A 13,662-nucleotide genomic window follows, 5' to 3' on the forward strand; every position below is an offset into this window, starting at 1 on the left:
AGATATCCTCATCTGAATCTCAGACCTTGCTTTACTGTAGACGCATACTTTAATTTTATCTCAGTTTCTGTCAGCGACACACCCATAGATTATAAATCCTATTATGTAGCTCTCTCCCATTTCCTCCTCCCCTTCCAGTGACGTCTTCCAGCTAACCATACAGTTTTCTCAGATTCACATCGGGATTTCTCACCTTGATCTGAACTTGGTTCTCCGCACAAAAGAACAGCTCCACTGACTTATTCCTCAAGTCCCAGTGCTATTTTCCTAAAACACCTGCAAGAACTAACAGATTTTGTATGTCTGTTATGTACAGTTAGTTATTTTATAAGGAAATGTAAAATTATGTAGTAGCTCACTTACATTTTGGTGATGTCTCTTTATCATTCAAAATGTGTCATCCATACTCAGCCAAAAAAAAAAAAAAAAAAAAAAAAAAAGTGAGATACATGCCCATTATCCTGATTCACTTAGTTTCTGTGATGTTTTACTTCTTATCCTTCTTTCTTTCATAAGTGATTTTAGACTCTACAAGATCAGACTGTCCAGATGTGTTTGTACAATATGCTGCATGACTTAGATTATTAATTGATGTTAAAATTAATTACTATGCCAACGTATTACACTTTATCAAAATAAACTGCAAAATCTTGGAAAGAGGTAGAGTAACTTTCAACTGTAGCCATTCTATGATTCTATGATGAGTTTAAGTGTTTTGAAATGACAAGGGAAGCAACAGGTAACAACACTTCTTAGGTTTTCCTTTCGGAGAACCTCTCTCTTGAAAGATTTCATTGAAATTAAATGAATTAAAGATACTTCAGTTCAGTTCCAGTGAATACCACTGACATTAATGAAAGTTCTGACAAAGGGAAATATCAATTAATAGAAGAAGAACAAAATCCTTGATTTATTGTCTATCAAAATAGACAAAATGGACAGCACTTACTGTATTTTCTTAACATTCTTAAATTGCATTTTTTAATTGCATTAATATTTGAAGTAGTACAGTTACATGTCTGTTTCTAAATTTAAATGCTGATTTAAATGGCAGTGCTACCAGCTTTTGGAGTTTCAATATTTTACATTACCTAGGGTAATATAAGTTAAGACAAAGCGTGCCAAAAGAATAGTATCTATTGCTAGGTAATATTTGCTACAAGAGAGCATGAGCTTGTTCTTTACTACAGATATTTTTTTCCTACTACCTATTCTGCAGTTGCAACTAAGTAAAATATATATATATATATATAAAATATAACTAAGAACAAATATATAAGTATTTTCTACATACGTCCTATAGGTAATACCCATAGGTACAGCATTATTATGAGAGCAGCTGTTGCACAAAGAACAGAGCAGTAACTGCTGAGCATTGGGTGGACACCTTTCAGAGGCAGCAGGCTGGAAGCACTAGGACTTCAAGATAAAACAGTTATCTTAAAATAGCCTCTTCTTCTTCTTGAATACTCATAATTTAAATGCCTTGCTTTGTCTATTTAAATTCAGTATTCCATTCATAGAGGCCTTGTTCTGCAGTGTATTTCATACATAACTCCAGTAAACAGTATTGTTCAGTTCAATGATCAGATGACTTGAATGTAATGATGCATGTGTATGTGTTTGCATGTTGGGGCTCTTAATGTTGAGAAGAATATTATGTCTTGGAAGCACCATGGTACAACATAATAGCAGAATGAGGGGGGTGGGGGGGTGAAACACTATTTCCCAAATGAATAGTCTTCTGAAGAGTGAAGTTTAGTGTGCTTCAGCAGTTTCAACAAATTATATTGTGTGTTCAATATATTAAGGAAATATAGATAAATAATGATTTGTAATGGGAGCTCTGTAGTGAGCACTTTGACCATAAATACACAAAACACTAATTACTTATAGCCAAACTATCCTTGTTTTGGGAATCTTTTAGAATATAGCTTTTTAATAATTAAATTACAGCAAAATATTTTTTCTCCCAGTCTTGTAACAGAGTTACTTGTGGTGTGGTGGAGGGCAGGAAGAGATGGGGAAGCAAACTGTTGTCAAGTGTCAAGAGGGCTCTGATGTAGTGAACTGAAACAATACTAGATCTATCAGAAGAAAATGTACCATGAACCAGTAAGGGATCCTTTTTACAGTGACTGCACAGACAATAGTAGTAAGATCTGTCAGTTAATTTGATTCTAAACTCCTGAAAAGCAACTAGGCTTTATTGGTTTGTTTTTTGTTGTTGTTGTTGTTTGTTTGTTTGTTTGTATTTTTTGTCTTCAAAATATATAAATATCACTAGAGGAAAGGTTTTGGAAGGATTTCAGAGGATGTTTGGAGGCAGGTCCTCTCAGAGCAGATTTTTCAAGGTTCATTTTGATTATGGTATTACCTTAAATGGTTGGACATTGCATTACTTCCAGTAGGAAGAGTTTCATCAGATTATGGCTTCACAAAAGTGCAGTGAAACATCATTATTATCATGACAAATCACCAAAAAATCCCTCAGTGTATTCACTGAATTAAATAGCATTTGGCTTTAGAACCAGTGGTGATTTAACAACTGATGGACAACTCAGCCTTACTACACTGCTCTCCCACTCCTCCTCCTTGGAAGAATGGGGAGAAAATGTCGTGAGAAAAGGAAAACTCAGAATCAAGATAAGGACAGTTGAATTTAGAGAAAAGAAAACAACAATGACAACAACAAAGTTATCACAGAAGCAAAAGAAGAAAACAATTATTCTCTACTTCCCATCAGCAAACGATGTTTAGCCACTTCTTGAGAAACAGGACCTCAGTTGCTGGGGAAGACCGATGCTTTCATAATGAGAGCTCCCCCTCTTCTCCTTCACATGCCTTTTTCCCTTTGCCAGCTTTTATTTCTGAGCATGACTCCATATAGCAAGGAATATCCCTCTTGTCAGTTTGGATCAGCTGCTCTCACTATTGTGACCTCCCCAGCTCTTGCCCACCCCCAGACTGACTTGCAACGCCTAATGGCTTGGATTGAGGAACCAGCCTTGGTGCTGTGCTGGCACTGCTCAGCAGCAGCCATAATATTAGCGCTGCTCTAGCTACACATGCAGAGCAGAGCACTGTATGGTCCACTGTGGGGAAAGTCAGTTCCATTGCACCAGAGCCAGTGCCAAACCCCACCTGGAAATGCAAAGTGGAGTTTGAAGAGAATTCATTCTGCTTTTAAACATAATACATTAATCTTTCATTTAGAAGCTGACCAGCTTGAAACTATTGAAACATCAGTTTATTATGTTACAGTTTTGATTCAACTTTTACTATACACCTTTGATGCTTCAGATATAGGTGAGGTGCTCCTCTTTATGAAACAAGACTATATATGCATAATTACAGAATCAGAACAATAAGTGCTACCTTCAATACAGAAATAAAGTACAAATATAACAACAAATTTACAAATCTGTCTTTGCTGTCAAACGAACTGAATCCCAATTTCTGAACCACAGATTTATTGTCCCATTTGATGTAAGGTCCATAGCATTAATGTTTGAGTCTTACTGTGTAATTAAAAGAATGAATGTACATCTCATAAAGGAATGATTTTGACTTTTACGAAAGTCTGTAGTGCCAATGTTAATTCAGATTAAATTAATTATAACAGTAGGGAAAGTGTAGGTCTTCCATGAGGGACTGTACCTCCACTGATAGTGTGAAGATGTGGATCTGATCCTGGACTAGAGTGCTGTTTGGGGGATTATATTTACTGGACGTTGAAATCGTTGTCTTATAATTGAAATATTAAAGTGTTTGATAAAACTGTAAGTAATTCACATAACTGGCATGATGTGTTCATGTAATTAGAGGTTTGAATGTCCCTTTGTTTTTGGGGGACCTATGAAAAGGAATTGTGTTTAAAAACTGAAAAATAAAAATTCTCTACCAGGTCTGGTTTCTTTATCAGTAGCATAGGTATTATTTGTTGCCCTAGCTAATCCTGCTGTCTACTTAGAAAGCTTTTTCCATTTCTGTAATTTATTATTGGCAATTTAATGTCATTAAAAGTAGCCATTAGAACAAATACAAAGGTATTTTCACAACATTTTTTTAAAGCGCCTTTTATAAAATGGATGACTAAGATACAAGTATTTGCTCTGTTGTCCAATTGGCCATGTTATCGTATTAACTCCATTGAAAGATCCATCTTTTGTTCCTTGAATCTGAACAAAATATCGTGGCTGTATTCAGGTGAATTGCTCTGATGAAATATAAAATAAAAAAGAGAAAGGTTTCTGAATTGTTAGTTATCACATTATAGAAATGTTTTCATGAATTCCCAATTTATAATACTGCAGCACACTTTTAAAAATAAATTTCCTTTAGTCATAAGGAAAAAAACTTTTGTTGTGCCTTTTACAGTAATTTAATTAAACATTTCCTGTAAGTTCATTTCAGTATCTATCATGCTCGCTAAAGTTAGAATTCAGAATAGAATGGTAGATTAATTGCCCTTTGTCATTGATGAAATAAGAATTCTAAATTTGCAGAGTCATGAAATTTGTGTTCCTCAATTGCTTATTCAATGCTTTGGAAATCTGAATCAAGAAAGACTGAAAAAGAGGGCCAGAGGTTGTTAAATGTAGCGAGTAACACAGATTTTGAACTTTACTTAATGAACCGAGTGTTTATTACTATGAAATAAATGCACCATTTAAAGAATTATGGTGAAAATGTAAAACATTAAAACTCTAATTAATTTTGATCAGAAGCATGCAATGCACTCATCTTTCCTAAAACATTTTCATTAAGGTCGAGATTTTCTTTGTTATTGAGATAAATGTATTCTTTTCACACAACAGTTCTCTTTTTCTCTTCAAACCATGTACATCATGGATGTTTAGTGTGGTATATTTGACTCTAGGCTGTGGTTTGCAAAAGCATTTTTGTGGAAGTCATGTGTGCCTAGTTTTCTGTTATATGTTTTATATCACTTTGGGAACAAATAACATTCAGAACCCGTGATCAAAGGCTGTATGCACCCAAACTTATTTGTGAAAAAATAGTCAAAGCATGGGAAAAAATCTTCAAATATCAGTCAGTAATTCATGTGTAGAGCCTAACAATTGAACAGCAAAAAAAAAAACACCAAACCAAACCAAACAAACAAGCAAAAAAAACAAACCACATTTATTTCTTTGCTTATTATTGCACCGCACTTAGAAATAAAAATGTATAAAAGAACTGTTCATTCCTCATTGCTGAGAACCTTTTGTTCTCATGTTGTTATAAGAAAATGCTATTTTATTTCTCAGCATCTAAAAGTTTTGCTTCCTATAATTTGGTAAATGCATACTGTAAATATGGCAGGAATATAATGGTAAATATTGAAAATAATCCTGATTTGATTAGAACAGGCATTTCCTGGTCATGGAATTTTCTGTAGCCATATTATGAGTGTATATATATAGTGGAACTTTTTAATTCATAATTCATGAAAATAATGATTGCATTATGAAAATGTTATTGTGATTACCGTAAGTATGTTTATTTATGCACAGATGTAAGTGGTATAATTGAGCAGCAAATCTGCCTTAGAAAGGATCTTAATCACAATGAGGTCAGACAGGAATAAGAGACGAGCATGCATCCAGAGACAGGAGTGGAGATTAAGGAAACCTGTCCTTTCAGGTACAGACACAATACAATCAATCTCCTTGAAGTAGCTTTCCAGCTATTTCATTGTTGATATTTCAGGCTTGTAATATTTAGCTTTTGTAGATACACTGTAAAGTACATAAACCGAAATCTTTAAAGACTCAATTTGTTTAAAAAGGAGACATTTTCCTGTACTTTCTTCAAGGAGAACCAGCTGAACTTGTCAAACAATGGTTTGGTTTCAAGCACCACCTGCCCTGAAGAGCATCCCAACTGGAGTGGCAGGCAGCCAAAAGGGCCACTCAGTGGAATGGTTGCCTTCTAAAAGGGAAGGAAACAGATGGAAGACTGAAAATTTGGCATAAAATTCCACTTCTGTGCTAAACATTAAATGCAATTCTGCTGTAAGGACTCTTGCGGTGGTACATTTTTCTGTATAATCAGAATTAGAAACAAGGAAATAGAAAATACAAAACAGTGACAACCATTTCCAAAAGCCTTTAAGTTCTGTATCAGTACAAGTTAAAGGAAAGAGGCTGTGATAAGCATGCAGCTGCTTGCATCTTCTGGAGGGAAGCTGGAGTGTTGGAGTGTCAGAACTGTTCTCCTGGTTTTGCATTGCCACCTAGAGTGCAGAGCCCTGCACTGCTTCGTGAAAGGACCACCCCGCCCCAATCCCCCTTCGCCCCCCCGCAGTTCCAGTCGATGTATTTACAACAAAACGGGATGGGGAACTGCTTCCAGTTTATTGATGTCATGTTTACTTACATTATAATTCTTAGCTCGTTGATAGCCTCCATTTTTTAATGTTAGCAGATCAGCAGAGATTTCGTTGTAGGAACTTGGTGGGATTTAGCAGTAACAATTAATGGAGATGGCACATTAAAAGGTACGACTGTCAACTTGCCAGTGGTCCCACAGGGTGCATTTTCTTGATGGCTGCTTCAGAATACTTCATGAAGCAAATGTCAAACTTGTCGAGGCTGTCAGTATGAAAATGATCCATGCAGCAAGGGTCTCCTTTTCCTGGGAAACAAACAGCTGCCTTATCACTGCAGGGCTGCAGTGACAGAAAACTGTCATCCACCATAAGAAATTTATATTTGCTCCTAATATCCTTTTGTAAAGAACTGTTCCAGTTGTACTCTGTATTTTTGCACCACTCTTCTTTGTAAGGCTTGTCAGCAATACGTTTGAAGCACATAGCACGGGTTTTGGAAGAAAAATAACTTCTGATTTAGTATTGGTTGCTCACTTTTTGCTGATTTAACACAGAGGCTGACTTAAGACTCAGTTTGTAGTCCTGCAATCTCTTTTTTCCTCCAAGTTCGGCCTGTTGCATAGGAAAGCAAGAGCTTAACTTACACAAAGAAAAGCTGTCGTAGTTTCTAAAGTCCCTTTTTCCTGATGTATTTTTAAGAGTTAAGAATTTTTACCTATTTCCAGTTAGTGTTTTGCTCGCTAGAATCTGTGAGGTAGGTGATGAAATACCTCCTGTCTGGGCTGAGGATTTAAAAATGCTAGTATGCAAACATCCTCTCAGTGAGATATGACCTGTAATATCTATGAACTGTCACATTTTGATTGTACGTAGTGATTTTTCTTGTATTTATGAATTAGCCAATATTTAGAGTGATAGTTAGCAAGTATTTATGGTGATTGCTCTCCACCTACCTGAGTGTGGAAAACTGCTTCCCTGAGAAGAGTCTAGTTTTCTTTCTGCTGGCAGCAGGGACCTTCCTGGTGGTGTCTCAGGCACTGAGGCAATTTGGAACTTGCATGAAGTTTGTGATGCAACCAAACAAGGTACAGACTGCAATTTCAAGGAACTGCCCGTATAGCGAGTCTCACAGGTCTTCTGACCATGTTCCCACTGAAGAACATTCTTTGTTCTTCTGGAGATAATTATTTTTATTATGCTTGAGTACACAACAAACTCTTTTTCTAGTCATTATTTGCTGACAAATGTTTCAAGACTTCATTTTTAGAGTTTGACGTACTTGATGTTTCTTGTTACCAACTGCACACCCTCACTGAAGCTTAATATATTGGTCATGTTACAGCTCTTGTGGGTTAAGTTAATATGAAAAGTAGTAGTGTCTGAATTTGATTGTGAGTGTTTCTGAGATGGTATTTCTAATTTATGTGGTAGCATAGAAAACTCCTTAGTCATTTCTTGATGTAGTAGCATACTTTTTATATTGGTCATTTTCTAACCTATTCAGATGTTTGTTTACATCATACTGCATTTATTAAATTTATAACACGGCTTAAACTTCACACACAACAAAAACAGCAACTTTACTTTATTAAATATACCTTTTATAGTAGAACTTTAGAAATTGCAGGTGTGATGTAATGCACAGATCTGTGAAATTGTGCATTTCCTAGCACAATTGATTGATGTGTGATCTATTCTGTGTTCAGAATACTGTCAGATTCCCTGTAGAGTTAAGAACTGTCTCATTCACTGTTATCTTCCAGAATTCAAGTAACTAATGAAATAAAAAGAAATTCTCAGCTGTTTCAGATGAAGTTGGATGGAAGGGAGAAAAAGAAGAAAAAGGGATACTCAAGACCCTATTTCTAGGAGGGAGAAGTTGTTTGTTTTTATGTCAAGATTTGTCTACACGGGAATATTCTGGAATAATTACTATAAAAATAACTTTCCAAGTGGGGTTTCTTGTTCTCTGGTTGGAACATCATTTGTAGTTGACCTTGCTTACAAAGGGGATGAATTAACACAACAAAATTGTACTCTCTCAACTGTCAAATCAAAATTTTCAGAAATTGGAACATAAAAGTCAGTCATGTCCCTCTAGTTTTTGCCACCTAAACACATCTAAATTTCAAAATATTCCAATTAAGTTTAGCAGAGATACTAAATGCTCAATACTCTCATAATTCAAAATATTTATTTAGGTGGCAGACTGTGGGCTCTCAGTTTTAAATTCTTGGCCCTGTTCTGGTTCTGTGATCCACTTGTCACTGTTATTTTTGTAAATCTGAAAGAACAATTCTGAGACTAGTAACCTTAATGCATTTCAACATGAAAATATTCTTTGGGCTCTTGAATTCACTTTTTCAGTGAGAGTAGTGATAGTCTCAATAATACCATCTTGAGGGATTCACTTCTTTTTACTACTCTTACAAATCTCCAGATCTGTGTTGTTCTATACTTTGTGTGAGTGTATTCAAAATCCACTTAATGTTTGAATTGACAGTTGGCTGTAGTCAGAAAAGATACCAAGAGAGTTTCATTTGTGACATCTGCTAGCAAAATCTACTTTGATGGTTTAACATTTTAACAACAAAAGAACTGTTATGTTTCAGCATTCTTAGGGCAGAAAACACTAGTCAGTAGAGTCATAGGGTGACCAGAAGCAAAGTAAATGATAATGTAAAATAGAGATGTGAGAGATACTAACAGGAAAAATGTGAACTGAATTTTGTGAAACAGAAACTGGAGTTCAATATTTCACCTGCATACTCAGTAATATGTAAACCAGTAATAGCAGCTTTACACACTGCTATCACCAGTTATTTTTAACTTACAACAAAATTAAATAAAAGATTTTTCTTTATATTCCTTCAGAATTTAAAGCTTCATAATGGTAAGCGGTAATTAATAAAACAAATATATTAAGCATATTTAATCTTCAGTCAGCCACTATATCTTTATAATTTGGTTACATAGGTTAGTTAGCTGAAAACTCAAACATTTTTTAATGATACTAGTAACTTCAATTTAGCATTGTATATGCAATCATTGAGATTCCTCGAATTACTAACAAAAAGAATAAAAATTACTTAGAAATTTTGCATTGTCAGCAAACTGAAGGAATAGCGAGACTTTGCACCTTGAAGTATGGTCAGTGTATACACTCTATATTGCCAGTGCAAATCCTTCCCAAGTTTACTGCTGACAGTGATGTTACTTTTCTTGTATGTCATAGGAGATTATGTCTCAAAATCTTCTGGTAATTTTTAGTAATGAGCAAGTTGGTGGTTTTCAGGCCACCACCATCACTTTTTTTTTTTTTTTTTTTTCCTGGCAGAAAGCAGAATGGGTGTCAGAATTGTTAGCTCATAATTTCCAGTGTCCCCCAACAAGTCTCTTTTGTCCTGACACCGTTGTTCATGTGGTAATGTGCAGCTCAGAGAACTGATCTGGATGAAGATTCATGTACCAAAGAAAATATTTTCTCCCTTTGTTAATGCATACTGTTAAGAAAGATGAACCATCTTTCATTTTGCACAAATTACCCATCTTTGGAGATTCTAAGCTCCGATTTCCATTTCAAAATAATACGTGTTGCTTTCTGTTCTTGGAAAATGGAGATGGGGTGAAAGTGCCTCTACAAAAAGCTAAGATATCTGATGCAAAGCATGTTCAGAAAGCTTTTGTAGCTTTCTTTTTTCAGAAAGTGTCAAAATAGCAAAAAACAAGATAGCAGACAGGGCCCTTGATGACTTGCATGTAGAAGTCTGCCCACATAAATCCAATTTATACTCACCTACATTTTACTGGTTTGAATACATTTTACCTGGTTGAAGCAGCAGAAAATAAACAAAAGAAAGAACACTGATACTGCAAAATAACCCAAAGCAGATGCTTCTTTCTTTAGTATTCATGCAGAGCAAATCCTAGACTTCCTTTAACCAGTCAACCATCGTTTCTGCTTCTCAGAAAACACTGCGCACTGCAGCTGCTACTGTAAACTAGGAAATCTGCCAGATAGCAAGCATGACCTTATGAGCAGAAAATTAAAACATTTCAAGTCCACACAAAGCTAGTTTCTATTATAAAATCTTTTTCAATGGATAAAACCTTTTCCCAATAAGGCCCAGGAAGCCAATATTCAGCCTCATATCCCTTTGCCCTCCTGTAGTGAAGACAAGGCACAGGTCCTTTTCTCTGCATGTTTCCTTTACGACTGGAACCCCTAAACACTGGGAAAGAATTACCATGTAGGGTTTACATTGCCTGTATGAAGGAGGAGGACACAGACACTGAAATAACAGCAGGTTATATGGTAGAGAGGTGAATTGGTTGGCATTGAGGTCAGCAGAAATACAACTTCTATAGGTAATGACCTTCGGAGACATACAGACTTGCTGTTCCTTTGTTAACAAGCCTGACCTGAAGGAACCTTGCTGTTTTTCTGTTCTTTTTCTGCTTTTTTATTCAACATTTGCTGTATTCTGTATTTGGTGTAAGCAGGCATCTGAGCTTAGCTACACATTGCTTCTTAGTTGTTTCCATGGGTGTACTATATACATCACACTCTCTTGAATATATGCTACACTTGTGATTTCAACAAATCAATAACCTTAGGTTTCACCACGTGCGTAGACATGTTTTCACACCCAAAATAGAAGAACAGAGGTCACTATATGTTTTAAAGATAATTGAAAAGATGGCAATCCAAGAAGTTAAGAAGAAAGCATTTGGCCTTTAGTAGTCAGTCATAAAAATATTTCTCAGTGCCTACTCTATCCTGAAAGGGAAGAAGATTTGGAACTAAAATGATTTGGAGTATGCCCTTCTTTAATAGAACAATGAGCTATTCAATTTTACTCTAATATTGTGCAACATATTATTAGACAATATTTTTGGTCCTGTTCTATTTTGTGATGTTCATGTGATCTTCCTATATGTTTTGTATCTCTGAATCTTTATTATAATTATACTTATAAAACACTTTGATGCAGAGAAAGGAAGACTAAAGTGCAAGCAGATTTACATAGAAGAATGAAGTTGCTGATTTAAAGCAGGAAACTACACCTTTGGTTCCTGGGTCCCACCCAACATCCCTAACATTTCTCTTTCTCAAATATTGACTATTGAAGAGTGGTGTTATAGCAATCAGAATACTTTTTCACTCCCAAACATCTATTTGTTTGCTTTCCTTTAAGTTTCCAAAGTGAGGAAAATTCTCTGTATGTATTGTGAATTAAAATACATGCAAGAAAACTGGACATACTTTGAATGTGTGACAATAGCTGTTCTTGATGTGATGACGGGTTGCAAGTTGCCTTATGAAACAATTTTCTCAGACTTCTGTAATTTATATTTTGGAAGTTACGGTTTTGTACTGGACACAAAATAATATGAGTTCCTATGGAAATGGGCTTTATGATGTCACCCATCATTTTTTCAGTGTGATCCAGCTAAACCCATCATGAATTATGAGCCCAACTCTTGGAGTTGAAGCTGTAGAATATTGTAAGCATGCTGCTGCCTGACATGCTCATGTTTCCTATTTTAGACCTGACTGATCTTCAGATAACATATGGTGGTACAAGTAATTGGAAAATTGGCAGGCCTGTCAAGAAAATATGCTAGATGGGACAAAAATGCAATGCTGCAGCACATAAAGTGTCGCTGAAGTGAAATTTACTGTCTTTTATCAAAGGGTGAACTAAACGTATCTGGTCTCAAAAAAATGAAACATTTTTCAATGGCAGATGCTTTTCAAAAGTAATTTTTAGAACAATGATGAAAGTTCTTGCATTTGAAAATAATTTAGTGGAAACCTCTGGTCAGGAACAAAGGAAAGGTGTGAAGTACTGTCTGCTGCAGACTGTCTGTGTAGGATTTAGTAATTTCTTTATGTAACCAACCTGCAGATTGGTCATGCCTATAACTGAGACTTTCACTTCTTAAATTATTTTTCTACTGTGAATGTAGATGATTAGCCTTATTTAAATTTTGAGTGTTTTTATTTTTATTACAGCTATTGAGCAGAAACAAATGCTTAAATACATGATGTTATTTGCTTATTTTTATACTTGTTGGTGAAGAGAAGGATGGCAAAAGTATGTGCAGAACTCTATACATATGCATAAGTATAAAAAGTGTACTTCAGTAAATTGATTAATGTTTGGGTTTTCATTTCTTTTACAGGAAGATGAAAATGAAGCTGAGGCTGAAAATCCATCTCAGGAACTGAATTTGGAACAGAAAAAATCAAAAAAATAGGGGATTGCTGTTGCTGTTCTTGTTTTAAATATTTGCAAGTTGTGTAACAGTGATTATAGTTTCTCATTGTAAAATTAACAACAAAATTCTCAATAAAGTCATTGAAATTTAAATTCATTCTACACTGGGAAATTAATTATGTAGCTCCTGGTGATATTTGTGATTATATTAAAAGCTGAATTATCAAAACTGAGCACCAGACCAGTGAATTCTAAAAGCTTTTTGAACGTGGTATAGAAAGCTGATGGATTATTCATCACTAAAAACACTTCGTAAGCAAACAGTACATTATTATTATTATTATTTTTAACTCTACCAAGCAATGTTATCCTTAAAGGATAGTTATAAGTCAGACACATTTTGGTATTTCTGAGCAAGAGCTTTGATACTGAAAAGTGAGATATATGTTATGTTCTGAAGTTCTGAAATTTCTTCTGAACAGTGGTTAAAATAAGTGTTGCTGGGGATTGGGTGAAGGCAAAGATTTTGTGGTTTATACAGTGTATTTTCACATATAATTAGTTTTACATGTTTATGCCTTCCATGATTTCAAAGTTATTTCATATTGTATCATCATTTTCCTCCATGTAAAACCTTTCCATCTTCACATGATCTTTGTCTTTTAATGAATGCCACATTTTTGTCTTGATTGGGCCATCCCACCTGGTTCTAATTCCTTGGTAACAATTTTTGCATTTAAACAGCACAAAATAACTTCTTCCTGCATCATCAGATCTTAACTGAATACTGAAAATCTAAAATAATAAAAAAAAATTCTTCCTAAAAAATCTTTTTTGTTTACTTCTGCTTTTAACTCTGTATAGATCACTTAAGTGGGAACGTTAGCACAAGAAACTCAGATATAGGTTTATAGCTTGATACTTTCACTTGTTGCAATGAAGAAAACAAGAATATTATTCTGTTTCAGAACTGAAGCTGCATTTGCTCAAGTCCCTTGAGGGAATTTTATCTTGCTCTAGGAGAATTGCATCTTCTACTGAAGAAGTTTATGTGTTTTTCCCAGTGTTCCATATCATTATTGTTATTTCTGTATATTTACT

At 35.0% G+C, this 13,662-nt stretch overlaps 1 protein-coding gene across 1 annotated transcript in view; it reads left to right on the forward strand.

The window, feature by feature from the left end:
• Positions 1–13,389, forward strand: part of PHF14 (PHD finger protein 14) — a 174,235-nt gene extending 160,846 nt beyond the window's left edge. The window contains exon 20 of the mRNA XM_085226963.1: positions 12,527–13,389. Within this exon, the coding sequence (XP_085083089.1) occupies positions 12,527–12,601 (75 nt within the window). The 3' untranslated portion in view covers positions 12,602–13,389. The remainder of the gene's footprint in view (positions 1–12,526) is intronic.
• Positions 13,390–13,662: the final 273 nt, after the last annotated feature.

This window comes from Meleagris gallopavo, chromosome 6 (genome assembly GCF_905368555.1).
Source record: "Meleagris gallopavo chromosome 6, MGAL_WU_HG_1.1, whole genome shotgun sequence".
NCBI lineage: Eukaryota > Metazoa > Chordata > Aves > Galliformes > Phasianidae > Meleagris > Meleagris gallopavo.